The sequence below is a fragment of the Schistocerca serialis genome, chromosome 10, assembly GCF_023864345.2.
Source record: "Schistocerca serialis cubense isolate TAMUIC-IGC-003099 chromosome 10, iqSchSeri2.2, whole genome shotgun sequence".
Taxonomy (NCBI): Eukaryota; Metazoa; Arthropoda; class Insecta; order Orthoptera; family Acrididae; genus Schistocerca; species Schistocerca serialis.
The window spans coordinates 176,341,822-176,357,645 of record NC_064647.1 but is presented as its reverse complement, the minus strand read 5'-3'; the positions used below and the strand labels follow the sequence as shown (position 1 = coordinate 176,357,645).

The 15,824-nt window shown below is 38.8% G+C and overlaps 1 protein-coding gene across 1 annotated transcript in view; it reads left to right on the top strand.

Moving 5' to 3' along the window:
- LOC126424979 (vam6/Vps39-like protein) overlaps window positions 1-15,824 on the top strand; it is a 120,922-nt gene that overhangs the window by 53,149 nt on the left and 51,949 nt on the right. The window contains exon 8 of the mRNA XM_050087865.1: window positions 12,966-13,120. Within this exon, the coding sequence (XP_049943822.1) occupies window positions 12,966-13,120 (155 nt within the window). The remainder of the gene's footprint in view (window positions 1-12,965; window positions 13,121-15,824) is intronic.

The window sequence follows — 15,824 nt, the reverse complement described above, 5'->3', positions numbered from 1 at the left end:
GTCTCATATGGGTAGTACCTTCTCCTGCTTCTGCCTATGAATGTGTTGCTGGGCACCACTATCTTCTATTGTCCCGGTTCGGAAATATTGTAGATCCGGGGCTGATGCACAGAGCAGTCTGAGCTGTTGTGGGAAGGTGGGTAGTTTTCTCGTGACCCATATTTACATTTAGTGATTTTGCTGTTTCCTCTTCATTATTTGCTCTCACATTAAATGAAAACAAAATGGATTTCTGTGGTTGGGAGCTATCAAATGAATTAAAATACGTTCGCATAATTACGGAAGGCTAAAATATGTTATTAGTTTCAGGTTTTATTTCCACCTTTCTGACAGTCAAGCATTAATCACCTTGCAGAACAATGAACTTATTTTTGTCGGTTTGCTAAAGAGATTTGGCTTTTATTAATCTTTAGCACTGAGGCAGTTAATTTATTTGAAACGAGGTGTTTAATTTCACACTGTTGGCTAATTTAAACTGTTCGCTGCATTTCAAGTGCACATTTTCCATCTCCTAGCTCGCATGGCATTATGCCATAATAAAGAATCAAACATGAGATAATACAGTACTGGTACTCAAGAAAATTTGCATCCGAATCTGGACATATGATTGTGTACTTCAAGCCGAATTATGCATTTTAGTATGGTTCATGAAATTCCGATGCTCTTGAAGTATCCTCTGATGCCTTGTTTCTTTTGTAACATACTGCAAATCTTTTAATGTTTTACACATACAAATTTTTGGGCCTCCTGTGTCATCGTAGCTGCGCAAGAGCAACTGCTGAAACTAATCGGTTTCTAACAGGTCACGGGAAAATATGGTGGTTTGAAAAGCGTTACTTTCAGCGTAAATTTCCTTTTACACAAGATGAACTATGTGCAAGAATGTTCGATGAATTTCTTAAATCACAGACCGTTTGACTCTCAATTAAAAATCAACTGTTTGAGTACGACCATCTAGAAGAATTTCGAGCCCAGAAGATCAGACATTTACGTCGTTATTAAAAATTTTAGTGGTACATTTGTGTGATATATCTTAAAAGTGTCGCAGCTGAGGCATCAAGGGATCACCAATTTAGTATTGGAGGGCAGCGTGGAAGGTAAAAATCGTAGAGGGAGACCAAGAGATGAATGCACTAAGCAGATTCAGAAGGATGTAGGTTGCAGTAGTTACTGGGAGATAAAGAAGCTTGCACAGGATAGAGTAGCATCAAACCAGTCTTAGGACTGAAGACCACAACAACAACATCTTAAAGTGTAACACACGCAAAAAAGATCAACATCATATGTGGAAGCTTAGCTTCTCTTATAGCTTATTAATCTCCGAGACCACGATTATATGTGAAACCTTTGTTTTTCTTGTAGCAGCATTATGTATATTAATTTAAACCATAAACTTTTCTTATTTGTATGTTCACACTACTTAAGAGTGATCTTGCTATTGGCTAACTACATCACGTATCCTATGCTGTCATCATATGGCGAGATCACGTGACGTGAGCTATGACTGGCTTAGAAAAGCACGTTGCAATCTCGATTTCAATTCTTTGGAAAGTAACATGCGGTGTTTGGTGGAATTCGAATTTATACCTTCGTAACACAAAAATATGCAGCGTACGTGTTGCTGCAAATCAAAGATCTTTCCAAAACGTGTCTCCCCCTCCCCGAGTTTCGTTTTCTAAAGTGCCGGGAAATTTTACGTCGGCGTATAAAACCATAAACATTCAAATGATTGATAAGTTTTACTGTGCCGAGGAAAAGTATACTGTAACTTTAAACGGTAAAAGTGTATTTTCATCCAGGAGAAATTGTATTTTTAACCGGGGATGTTTTTTCCTTGTCCATGTATACACCCTGTATAAATAGTGGTAGGAGGGTTCATAGGGCAAGTCCTACAGTGGGGACGGTCACAGGGGTAGAAGTCGTAGGGTAGGGAAATGGGTGCAGAAGGATTATAAAGTCTGAAAAGCATATTGCAGAGATTGGGAGGACAACGAAAAGCTATTCTGGTGTGGTGGGCATTATTTCAGGACATGATTTTAGGAAATCGTAGCCTTGTCAAAGTAGCTGATTAATAGCTTCAAGACAGGATAATACTGAATGATATGCGGTGTTCTCCTAAGTGCTTTTTGTGGGAATCAGCAGTACCGGGATTGGATGTGAAGGGCCAGGATATCTGCTTTTGGAATAGGGAGGGGCAATTATGGGCAGTGAAGGGTGAGGTGAGAATGATGGTGTATTGCTGCAAAGAGTCTGCATCTGATTAAATACATTTACCTCGAATGCCAAGGCTCTATGAGTGGGGGGACGTTTGATATGGAAAGGATGGCAACTGTCAGAGTGTAAGTACTGTTGTTTATGTTAGGTTTAATGTGAACAGAAACACGTAGCTGTCCTTAAGTGAGAATGACGTCAATGTAAAGGAAGTGGCATGGGATTTGAAACAGGACCACGTGAAATTTATTTGAGAGAATGTATTTAGATATTCCAAGAATTTTAACAGGTCAGCCTCACTATGAGTCCATGTGACAAAGATGTCATAAATGTATCTAAGCCAGACCAGTGGGAGAAGGCTTATGGATCGCTGGAAAGCCCCCTCCAAACAACCCATGAAAAGATAGGCATAAGAAGGAGCCATCCTGGTTCCCATAGCTGTGCCCCTGACATGTTTCTATGCCTGTCCCTCAAAGATAAAGTAGTTGTTGGTAAGTATAAATTTGATTATGTTGAGTGGGAAGGATGTCTTAAGTTTGGAATCAGGTGGGTGCTGATCGAAGAAATGTTCCGCAGCAGACAGACCATTTATATATGGGGTATGTCGGTATAGAGGGAGGTGACATCAGTGGTGAAAAGCAAGGTATGTGGTATATGGGATGGGCACAGATTTCAGATGATTTAGGAAATGGTAGGTGTATTTAATATTGGAGGGAAGTCTTTATGCTATATGTAGCAAGCTTTGATGAACTAAGGCAGATATACATTCAATGGGTGCTTTGAAACTAGCAGCAGTGGGACATTCAGGATGGTTATGGTTGTAAAGCTCAGGGGAAGGTAAAATGTGGGGATCCCTGATTTGGTTGGGGTAAGAAGTTTTATGGATTGGGGTGTTAGTTCTTGTGAGGAGTCTGAGGTCTTAAGGGCGGAATGTAGGTCAGTTTGTTTCACAGGGATGGGATCTTGATGGCAGATGCTGTATATAGAGGTGTCAGATAGCTGGCATTGACTCTTACTTGCATACTCCCATCAGACAAGTACCACAATGGTAGATCCCTTGTTCTCTGCTGGGAAGATAATAGTGGAATCACCAGTTTTTCGGGAGCTTGGAGTTCTGCAGAGCACAGGTTAGGATCATGTTGTGTGGACCTGAGGAAGGGTTGTGAAGCAGTGCTGGATGTGGGAATATTGTGAGGGCTTGTAAGGGATGATTTTGAGGTAGTGGTGGTGGATCAGGTTAGGATCATGGTTGAAACTGTTCGAGGCAGGGTTCATTGTCAGATCTGCTGATGGAAAGTTTTTGGGCTTGGGTTATGAGGTGCTATTTCCAGTTGTCATTATGTGTGCAGGCAAGTAGATCCTTCACCAAAGCAGCATATTATATGCAAATTTAGGGCTGAAAGTGAGACCTTTGAATAATACAAATAATTGAGGAGGAGGGGAGTACCTTAGATAAAAGGTTGAGAACACTGTGCTGCTCTAGCTGGTTCTTGTGATCATGAGTTATCATTGCTCTGGGAGGCAGTGGTAAAGGCTGGGGGATGTTGGCCGAGCTCAGTTTGTGGGAGAGGAGTGGTAGGTGATGGCCCTGTTGAGGTAGTTTAGGAGAATGCGGGGATAATTTTTTGAGATAAAGTCTACCATTTCGTTGCAGTTTGGTTTGTCAGATAATACCACCCAAGGGAATATGATGGTCAGGATTTTATAGGAGGGGAGAACTCTGTTGGAGTGGAAAGTGGCAGATGAGGTATATATGTCACAGATTAGCTGGGTAAGTGCAAGAGATTGCTGTATTTGAAACCGTAAAAGGGGCTGATGTAGAGTCGAATTGCATCCTGAGACAAGGACTTCCTGTGTTAGGCCTTTGGGAGTAACTCCCAGGACAGAAGCATGTTTTTGAAAGGGATGAATGTAATATGTGGAGTATCAGTATTTAATATGTAGAGTATAAACAAACAAAATGAAAACTTGGATCTGTAGCAACCTGTATCTGTGTGACAGTAAAAATTGGGCAAACACTATGTGGAATGTTTTATTTCATTTAATCTACACAACCCCCTCCTAAAATATTTACTGTTCCTCCTGAAGCACCCTGCATAGCTTCTGGAACAGGCTGTAATTTCACCAGTGCTCAGTCTACTGCAATACAATACTATGTTTTCGTTTCCTGTCTTCCACACTTGCTTTAAGTTTGCAGTGGCCACTTTCCCACTTTCCCAACTGTATTCAGCTGCAAACTACTGTCTTTACTAATGACATTGTCAGATATTTTGATTTCTGTAACTCCTGTAATTATGCTGTTCACAGAAACTGCGGGTCTTTACAGAGATACACTATGTGATCAAAAGATCTGGCTGAAAATGACTTAAAAGTTCATGGCACCCTCCATCAGTTATGCTGGAATTCAGTATAGTTTTGGCCCACCCTTAGCTTTGATGACAGCTTCCACTCTCACAGGCATAAGTTCAATCAGGTGTGCTGGAAGGTTTCTTGGGGAATGGCAGCCCATTCTTCACAGAATGCTGTACTGAGGAGAGGTATCGATGTCAGTCAGTGAGGCCTGGCACGAAGTCTGTGCTCCAAAACATCCCAAAGGTGTTCCATAGGATTCAGGTCAGGACTCTGAGCAGACCAGTCCATTGCATGGGTATTATTGGTGTGCAACCACTCCGCTAAGGCCGCGTCTTATGAACAGGTGCTCGATTGTGTTGAAAGATGCAATCGCCATCCCCGAATTGCTCTTCAACAGTGGGAAGCAAGAAGGTGCTTAAAACAACAATGTAGGCCTGTGCTGTGATAGTGCCATGCAAAATAACAAGGGGTGCGAGCCCCCTCTATGAAAAATATGACCAAACCATAACATCACCGCCTCCGAATTTTACTGTTGGCATTACATTCGGTGGCAGATGATGTTCACCAGGCATTCGCCATACCCACACCCTGCCATCAGATCGCCACATTGTGTGCTGTGATTCGTCACTCCACACAATGTTTTTCCACTGTTCGATCGTCCAATGTTTATGCTCTTTACCCCAAGCGAGGTGTCGTTTGGCATTTACCAGCGTGATGTGTGGCTCATGAGCAGCCACTCGACCTTGAGATCCAAGTTTTCTCAACTCATGCCTAACTGTCATAGTACTTGCAGTGGAACCTGATACAGTTTGGAATTAGTGTGTGATGGTCTGAATAGATGTCTGCCTATTACCCAATATGACCCTCTTCAACTACTGGTGATCTTTGTCAGTCAACATATGAGGTCAGTCTGTACGCTTTTGTGCTGTATGTGTCCCTTCACATTTCCACTGCATCAGAAACAGTGGACCTAAGGATGTTTAGGAGTGTGAAAATCTCGCATACAAATTTATGACACAAGTGACACCCAATCACCTGACTACAATTGAAGTCCGTGAGTTCCATGGAGCGCCCCATTCTGCTCTCTCACAATGTCTAATGACTGAGGTCGCTGATACGGAGTACCTGGCAGTAGGTGGCAGCACAATGAACCTAATATGAAAAATGTATGTTTTTTGGGGGTGTCCAGATACTTTTGATCACATTGTGTAGATGTGTCATTGAATGCAATTTTATGTCAATTTTCCCGTGCATGTTCAGCCAATACCACCTTCTCTGGATAGAATAATCACAGACACGTCTCTTGTTCAGTTCGACATTGTTCTGTCATGCACAAGGTTTCCTTGCATAGTACTGTCTGCACTGGCACAGTTTATTTAAAATTCTGAGTATTCTGATGCCAGTATCATCTTTCAAAGGTCTCATAAGGTGGCATACTGTAGCTTGAGGTGTGAAGATTGACTTCATGTTGTCTCTCAGGACCTTTGAGCACTTGACTGAAAGCTTATTGATATATAACAGTATTTTATTTCAAGAATTATTTCATAACCATTACACACTAATGAAACATGAAGGAGTGCAGGCATATAAGTTCCAGTGTTCGGGGGGTTGTGGGTGTGGGGATTGCGTGACCAGGAAGATTCACATCCAAAAGTTTAATCATATTTTAGATTGGTCGGCCAAGTGCTATGTACCAGTTTCCAGTGAGCCACATTTATCTAAATTGTGAGTATGGATCAGGAAGCCTTTGCCCCTATTTTTTGGTAGCCAAAATAAGATACATGTAGGTAATTAGAAATATATGTACTATTCTACATACATTACACTATTTTTTTACGTAGCCTCCACGTCAGTTCGAACGTTCGTCCCATCGCAGCACTAAATTTGAGATGCTTATGGAGTAGAATTCATCCAGCTGACTGTGCAACGACTGTCTGACTGATATCTTGGCTTCATTGCTACATGTGAATTGATACCCTTTCAGGAATTTCTCCAGTGGACTGAAACTGTGGAAATCACCGTGGGTGTGGTCATGACTGTACGGTAGATGGTTCAAACTCTTCAAGTGAAATGACCGAAGTCTATCAGCAGTTCTGATTGCTACAAGTGATCTCATACTGTTATGGAGGATAATCACAGTGTCCAAATTGAGAATCCCTTGGTTTCTTCCTGGGGCAGCCTACAGATGTGGCAACTTGGAACAATAACTGTCGGCAATGATGGTTACACCTAATGGCATAAAATCCAGCAGGAGCAGTCCACAGTGATCCCAGAAGACTATTAACATCACATCTTAGGCGAACCTGGATGGTTTCACACCACCCTCTGCTGTTTTGATTCCAACATGAAATGCAATATCCTTGTTTCATTGGCATTAACAGTGCAGTCCAGGAACCTATCACCCTTCTCGGCATACCATTGCAGATGATTCAGTGAAGCAATCATTCACTTGCCTGTCATCATGCTTTCACCATTGCATCCACACAGGAAATATTGCCATCAGTCAGAAACAAGCACAAGCTTCCCGAATGGTCATTGTCATACAAATCTTCATGACTTTTTGTGAGCTCTTAACACCACCACCTCACGCTTCTCTAAGCAAGACACCTTTCTGCATACATAGGCTATGTTTTCCAGTGGATTTTGATGGGTGTTCATATCTTGGTCTATAGATACAAATCACACCCATTGCTTGCATGCCGTGGACATGTGTGGCACAACTGCCATCTTCTAGAACTGGCAGCATCTCCATGCCGCGGAGCTACCAGCAGGGGAGGCTGGGGCAGTCAAAGAAATGTTCACTGCTGGGAATGGACATATTGACTTCACACTTACAGCCACAATTTGCCTAAAAAAACGGGGGCAAATACTTTCTGATTGACAGATGTATAACTTTAAGAACTTTTTATTTGATTGTTGGGCTCTTAATTGGAACCTCTGTTTTCTCGATACTACAATTTTTGTATTTCAATACTACAATTTTTGTTTCAACACATCAAAATGCAATCTGTTATATGCTTCAAGTCTCTCAACTGACAGTAAATTTGTATGCATATTAATAACCTCAAAGTCAAATGCCCTAAACCCAAATGAACCAACAAATCAATTGTAACATCTTCAATCGAATAATACAGGATATAAGTTTAGATTTTTACTTATATCTGACTTACTATTGCAGTGTGAGAAGTATATTAACATAATTACTTTTATTTCAGTTTTCCATGCGTAAATATAGTAATTCACAATGTTAAGTATTAAACATAATCCTAATAATGGGTTAAAATTTCAGCGAACTGAAGTATATGATGGTGTTTATAACTCAGTTACTTTTAATATCTTAATCATAAGGGCTAACTCATTAATGTACCCTAAATTATTTTTTGGATAAGATCTTGCTAGATATTGAAATAGGAAGTGCTGCTAATAATGCTACAAAATAACGATAATAATAGTGCAATTGAAAAGTCAAGATGGAAGAATAAAAAGGATTAGTTGCTGCTTACCATGTAGTGGAGATGATGACTCACAGACAGGCACAACAAACTGCTGAGACCAGATGTGGCTTACTATTTTAGCAGCCTTTTTTGTGCCTTTCTGCAACTCAGCATCTCCTCTATATGGTGAGTAACAATCTCTCCTTTTCATAATATTGTTAATAATAATAATAATAATAATACTGATGATAATAACAATAAAAATAAAAGTTGGTTCAGTGTATAGTGATTTCTCAAGGTATAATGTTGTTTCTTGATAAATGACTGAATTATTTATATTTATAGGTTTTGTATTTTTGAAGAAATTTATGAATATTCTTTTGTCTACAGTAATTAATATAAATCTGCTCAGAAGTTTCACATGCATTAATCACACTATTCAACACAACATTCTTTTTTTTCTGTGAAAGACGAATGAAATATTTTTTCATGATTTTATTACATTGTCCATTTATTTTGGCAATGATAATTCGTTATCATTAGGTCAAAATTTAAATCTTCTGTGTGTTTATTATTTCTAGTGTGAAGCATGTGCTAAGTTAGCAGTAATCAGTCATGTCATGTAAATCCTACATGTAGTATTTCACTAATAATAGTGATCATAAATCAGGCACGACAGTGATGAGATAATGCGGACTTCTGTACATTAGTGTTTGGTTTTCCTTTTTCAAGATCCTGATAGTGACACAGAGATTTAAAACTAACTCAGAGCTGCTGGCCCATCCAACTTTAATATTCTGCATTACATTACTGTGACAAGTGTAATTTATAATACCAAAAGAGAAACACACTTGATAAAATTATGAGACGGACTGTTGTTGGAGTATAAGAAAGAACGCTAACTTTGGAACTGTTATATCCTTACTTGCAGAGAAAAGAGTAGTAGGTTGCTTAAGGTTGTTCATCACTCACCCATATACCTGTGTTTCCTCACGTTATAACCTCCTTTTGAAGTTCTGGATTGTTGTTGACTTCATTTAGCAACTGCTGTGCAATATCTATGCGACATCATTTTTTGTCGAAATTCAACAGTTTTGGAACAAACTTTGCTACGACGCCTTTTGTGCCCAAATCATCTGAAAAAATTGCTTGGCATGAGCGAAAGGATGTGCCGACGTCATCAGCAACCTCTCTGATGGTGATTCAGTGATTTTTCAAGAACTGTTTTCTTTACTTCTTCCACAATGTTGTCAGTAATTGATGTGCTAGGGTGTCCAGAGTGCTCGTCATCTTCAACGTCTTCTTGACCCTCTGTGAAATGTTTATGCCACTTGTAAACTCTTGTCTTACTCATAGTAGATTGCCAGTAGCTGTAGTCAACATTTCAAATGCAGTGCTGCACTTTATTTAATTTTCTAGCAAAATTTAATACATCAGGAACATGTGTAGCAAGAACATTAAAAAAATTGAAAGTCATATGTTAAAGCCTGCAAAAATAAAATGGTCTGATTACTTTTTAATCACACCTCATATATTGCTAAATGGCTAAGAGAGTCATCTGTTCCCAGGTGCACTTTGTTTGTGTAATGGTTCCAGGAGCAACAGAAATTTGATTTTCAGTATTTCATATAACTGTTCACTATATTTAAAATACTGTCATAATCTAGTCCTTAAGATGCATAATGTTACACAAAAGGGATAACACAAGAAACCATGTATTAAGTTAGGCAGTTTAACTCACATGACACAAACTGCTCAGGCTGTATTCACTGTTTGAGAACGAGATCACTTAGTGACTTCCAACAAACATGACATGTACAGGATGGCACACAAAATGTGTCACTATTTGTTTCATACATAATTTATGAATAGAATTAGATATCCCATCACAACAGCAATAACGGTAGATCTCGGAGAAACAAATGAGTTACAAAATGATGCATAATTAAAAATACTACTGTTTACAACACAGCCGTCAATAGATGACTAACAATGCAGCTGCGATTGGCAGTTGTGTTACTTTTTCATGAAATGAAAAGTCCTGTTGCGATTTGAAGGTGGCTTCAACGGCAGTTGAACACACAGTGGGTGTCTTCCAAGAGAACCATTCACAGGCTGTGTGATCAATCTGTATAGGAGAAGTCCTGGCAAATTGTGCAGAAGGGCAGCCGTGGAACTAGATGTATCCAGATGCTCCGTTCAACAGATTCTTAAAGGTGACCACCGGATGTACCCATATAAGATAACCTGTGCGCAGAAGCTCGCTGCAGAAAGTTAGAGACTACTGTTTGCCTGCTGGGAGAGTACAAACTCTCTACATTTGGTTTTCAGACAAGGTGCATTTTCATTTGGACGATGTGGTTGACAAACAAAATATTTGCTTTTGGGCTACTGATAATTCACAAGTGCTTCACGAACAACAACATTGTGCTCAAAGGATAACAGTGTGGGTCACAATTTCCAGTCACGACCTTATTGAACCTTTTTTCCTTGAAGAAACTGTGAACAGTGTCTGTTATTTGAGCATGCTCTGTAATAACTTTGTTCCACAGATTCTTGATACTGCATTGCCCTTCATCGTGCAGTGGTTCATGCAACATGGAGCAAGGCCACTTAGTGCAATCATTGTGCTGGATTTCTTACATGAGCATTTTGACATACAGGTCCATTCACTCAGATTTCCAGGTCATTTCAGTGACAGAAAATTTCTTTACCCCCAATAGTCCAGGCCTCAACCTCTTTCTTTGGGAATACCTGAAGGAAACAACTTTCCCGAAACTTCCACATGATTGGATGGAGCCTAGATCCCTAATTTTTCAATCCTGCAGTGAAATCACAGAAGCCATGTGCCATAAGGCTATTGCTAACATTAATATTTGTGTGAAGCAAGTTAGGAATCAGAATGGTGGACATATTGAGCATGCCCTGAGTTAAAACTATTTTCTGCAGAGTGTTTTCTGTTGTAGTATGTGTTCCTTTGAGTTCGCCTAGACAGTAAAATTTTTACTCAAAAACTAAATGGTGACACATTTCATGTGCCATCCTGTAATTTCCTTGCTGTCATCCCCCCCCCCCCCCCTCCCAAACACACACACACACACACACACACACACACACACACACACACACACACACACACACACACACACGAAAGAAAAGAGTTTATTGCTTGCTATAGCTTTGCTGTTCATGCAGTAACATGACAATTTATTGTGTCTTTACTACTAAATCTATTCACAACACACTTTGCAGTGGTATATTAACATATACCACTGAAAGTCCCTGCAAAATTGTATCACTGTATGAGACATAGTCCAGGAGATGTGGCATGATAAAGATTTGAGATGTGTGAAAATTTAGCTGTTTTATACATGGGAGCTAGTTGTTTAAATAAATGGGGACGGGGAGTTATTAGTAAAGAAAATAATTAAGTAAATAAATAAATAAAAGTAAAGAAAAAGTAGTAATAATGGAAGAAAAAGAAAAAGAAAAAGTAATAGTAACGGAAAACAGAAAGGGGGAATTATATGTTGACAGAGATAAAATCTAGGAGGATGATGGGTTGCTGGGGAGCAAGTTCCCACTTACAGAGTTCAGCAACATTACTGTTGGACTGGTGGATTCAAATGTGGTGTTGCAAGGAACTCAGACCCCTTGAGTCATGCTGCAGAGTACTTTCAGCAAATGGATACTGGGTGTCCATGAGGTGGACAGGTCTCCTGTGCCAATTCATGTATTCAGTCACTTTATTGGTGGCATTCCTATATAAAACATGGCTCAGTGAATAAATGTTACATGTTAATTGGTGAACAATAAGTGTGGTTCCACATGTTGTGCTGTCTTTGATGTTTTTGGCCTTACCAGTGGTGGTTTTGGAATAAATGGTAGTGGCTGAGAGCATAGGCAGGTTTTGTAGTGGATAGAATAGAGGGAGTAGGAGCATTGGAAAAGTGCTAACAGTCTGAGATTGTCATACTGTTTACCAAAGATATTACACAGATTAGGAGTATGATGGAAAATGGCATTGGGTTGTGTGGGTAGGATATCAGGATGAGCTGGTCTCAGTAAGATCACCTTCGTACCATAAAGGTCGACAGGCGATACTTGTTGCACGTGGTAGTAAACAGATATAAAGGGAATATTGCTCAAAAATAAGTATCCACATCAATAGAAGGTTTAACTGAGAACATTGTATCCGCCAAGTTTCAAAAAGTTTGTGCTAAATAAAATTTGTTTCCAACATAATTTCGGATATTAGTTTCTCAGAGCAAACCAATTTTTAATATTTCAATTCACTTGGGAGCTTATGGACTCATATTGTGAAACAATTAACTGGTATCAAATAGCCTTTATCATCCAAGAATGATTATTACAGTTGTATATTGAGGGCCTGCAAAAACCTCCTGTCAGAGTCCTTAAGTAAATAGGAATACTGCCCACTATATCACAACATATTGCAAGCTATATTAAGTCTCCATGAGTTAACAAATTAGTTAAAAGTAAGCTAAAAGCATTTTTCTTTACAAGGAATTTATTGTCTTGATCAATTTCTAAAGAGAGATGGGCAGATTGTTTCACACATTTGTCTTGATTTTTGTGTTCCAGTTCAAATTTTAATTTCTGTGCCTGTTTTATTTTTACATGATTAATAATATTTGCAATCTCCCGTAATTCTTAATAGTTTTCTCTTTTGGTTTGATAAACCTGACAAAATGTTCATTTAATTGCTAGACAGTTTTATATAGTTCATTGTAAGATTCCCTCATGTCTCTGTATGGGAGTGTAAATTACATTTATATAATACTAAATTATTTGTTTTGACTCGTTCCACACCTGTGTCAGCACACAGTAATGTTTCTATGTAATAAGTATCTAAATAAATAAACTGCATATTTTCAGTTACCACTGTAAACTTAAAACACAGTTACTACTACGGCAGGTGACATGTTTCTTCAACATATGTGGCAGATCCGTATGATGTGATTCGTCTGTTCCCGGATCTACTTCCGCAGGAGACACGACAGCCGACTCTGGACAGTCCCGACAGGCACCCTATTCGACAGAAGCTTCAAGATCGAGAGCTCGAAAATGCTCTTCTTGCGTTGATTGAATTCCTCACTGAGGTAAATTCAAAAGTACACACTACTTCAAGTATTTAAAAATGAAATCCCAAAATTATCACTACTTACTGTTATTGATCATAATAGTACCAAAACAGTTATAAATTCTTGTCAACAACTAATGCACTAATTGGTGCATTGATTCTGAGTAAGTTGTACTGTTCATTCTGACTACCCCTGTCTATGTACAATTTTTCTGTTTTTAGAATTGTATTAAGATAATGTTAATTAAAGTACATACTTATGTGTTTGCAAAAGATTTTTGGCATTGTTGATGGGAGTACACTCTTTAAAATTCTGAAGACATTGGGGATAAAATAAATTACAGTGGATGAAAAATTATTTACAATTTGTAAAGAAACCAGGTGGTAATTATAAAAGCCAAAGGACACAAAAGAGAGGCAGTAGTTCAGAAAGGAGTGAAGCAGCATTATAACCCATCTCTCTTGTTATTTAGTTAGGAAACTTAGAAGAAATTTTGGAAAAGGAATGATTGTTGAAGGAGAAGAAATAAATATTTTAAGTTTTGCCAGTGACAGTGTAATTCTATCAGGTAAATGTAGTGGATAGGGACTTCAAAAGGGGATAAAAGATGAACAACAATAAAGTAAAACAAGGACTGTGAAATGTCACATTACATTGAGGTGATGCTTATAGTATTACATTAGGAAATGAGACACTAAAAGTAACAGTTTTTTTTTTTTTGAGGGGATAGCAGTAGCAAAATAACTGGCATTGGCAGAAGTAAGGGCGGAGCTATAAAATGCTGATTGACAATAACAAAAATTGTTATTCAGAAAAGATAAACATACACAGGGGGAAAAATCGTAACACCAAAAAACAATAAATGTAGAGTAATGAAATTTCATGAATATATTTGTCTACGTAACATGTTTAAGTGATTAACATTGTAAGACCACAGGGTAATGTAAGTGCAAGAAAAGCCACTGCAAATGTGAAATGCTGGTGCATTAATAACTAGCCAGAATGTTGAATGGAGAGATGCAAACATGCATGTGTTGTGGTGTACAAGTGCCAGATGTCACTTTGTAGTATGGAGTTCCAAACCTGTTACACTTTGTCAGTCAATACAGAGGCGGATGACACTGGAGTTATTGTCCGATGATGTCCCGTATGCGCTCTACTGGAGACAGATGTGGTGATTGGGCAGATGAAGGCAACACGTCAACACACTTTAAAGCGTGTTGGATTACAACAAATCTTTTGAAGTGTGGTCTTAACAGAAGAATGCCGAAGATTACATGGGTAGATTGGATGAGCAATCAGGAGGTGCTGAATTCTATGATTTCTTGATTAAAAGAAGGGGCTTCATGAATGTCAAAGAATAGTTGGTTTGTTAATGGAGGTATGTGGAGGGGAGCTTTAGAAGGAAATCCAGGCTTGACTGCAGTGAGCAGGTTCAAAAGGGTGTAGGCTGCAGTTGTTATGCAGAGATGAAGAGGCTTGCACAGAGAGCTGCATCAAAGCAGTCTTTGAACTGAATACTATGGCAATGGAGGTTAAGATGTGAAATAGAGTAGGTTGCTGCACACCGCATAGAGGACACATTGAGTGGCAGCGGGCACATCAAAAGAAGACCGCTAGGTATTATCAGGTATTGGACATAGTCCTTCTTAAAAAATCACAGACACACACACACGCATGCACGCACACACACACACACACACACACACACACACATATTCACTAATGCATAGCTCACACACTCGTGGCCACTGTCATTTCCGAGTACTAAGTTCCCACTGACTGCTCAGCTTGCTTGACTCGTATCATAAGCAGTCAGGCCTTACCGCCCAGACGCATGGAAATATCCAGGCTATATTCATCCAGTATTTGAGAATACGTGCCCTTAGTGACTTCCAACAAGCTGTACTCACAATTTCTAAACTTGATGAAACTTTTTCTTCCTCTCATCCTTACAAAAATATGAAGGAAAAAAAGTTTGTCAGACATTACGTTTTCTCTGTTCATGCAGTAAAGCAGTCTCATCTGACATAATATTTTAATTTATTACTTCTTTATGACTGATTCTATTCCCAATACTTTTTGCAGAGAGTATCCACTTATTCAGTGAAAGTACTTGCAAAATTATATCATTGTACTACACATAGTTCAGGAGATATGACATCATAAACATTGATGTGTGTGAAAAAGTAGGTTTTGCTTAAAATAGAGCACAAATTACCCATGCTATACTTTTCCAGTGTTTGATGGTGAGAGCATGTATTGACTTCAGTGACCTGAGACAAATTTAAACATAATTTCAACTTTTTTCTAAACTTTTTCTAACTGGCATGCCTAACATCATCTGTGTAACACATTAACTCATGTCTAAAGTATCATAAGGTGCTTTAGACATAGGAGTTTGATTCTTTGAAAGAATCAGGTGTTTACTGGTGAAGTGCTAGAACTATAGTAGAATCATGTTAATTCATTAATTGATTTATCTGTTACTACTTGGTAGAAAAGCTTAGTTATAAGTGAAAGGCAGCTTAGTCGATCTTTGAACATGCCGCACAAACGCACTGCTTTTTTTTTGCTACATTAATTCTCAACACCAGCTAAATACTTATCCAGTGTTGGTTTTTTCAGGGTTTAGTATTAATGTATTAGTTACTCAGGAAGTGTGTTTTTCTTAAGGATGTATAGAACTTAACACACAATTCTACACAGTATACTGACATGA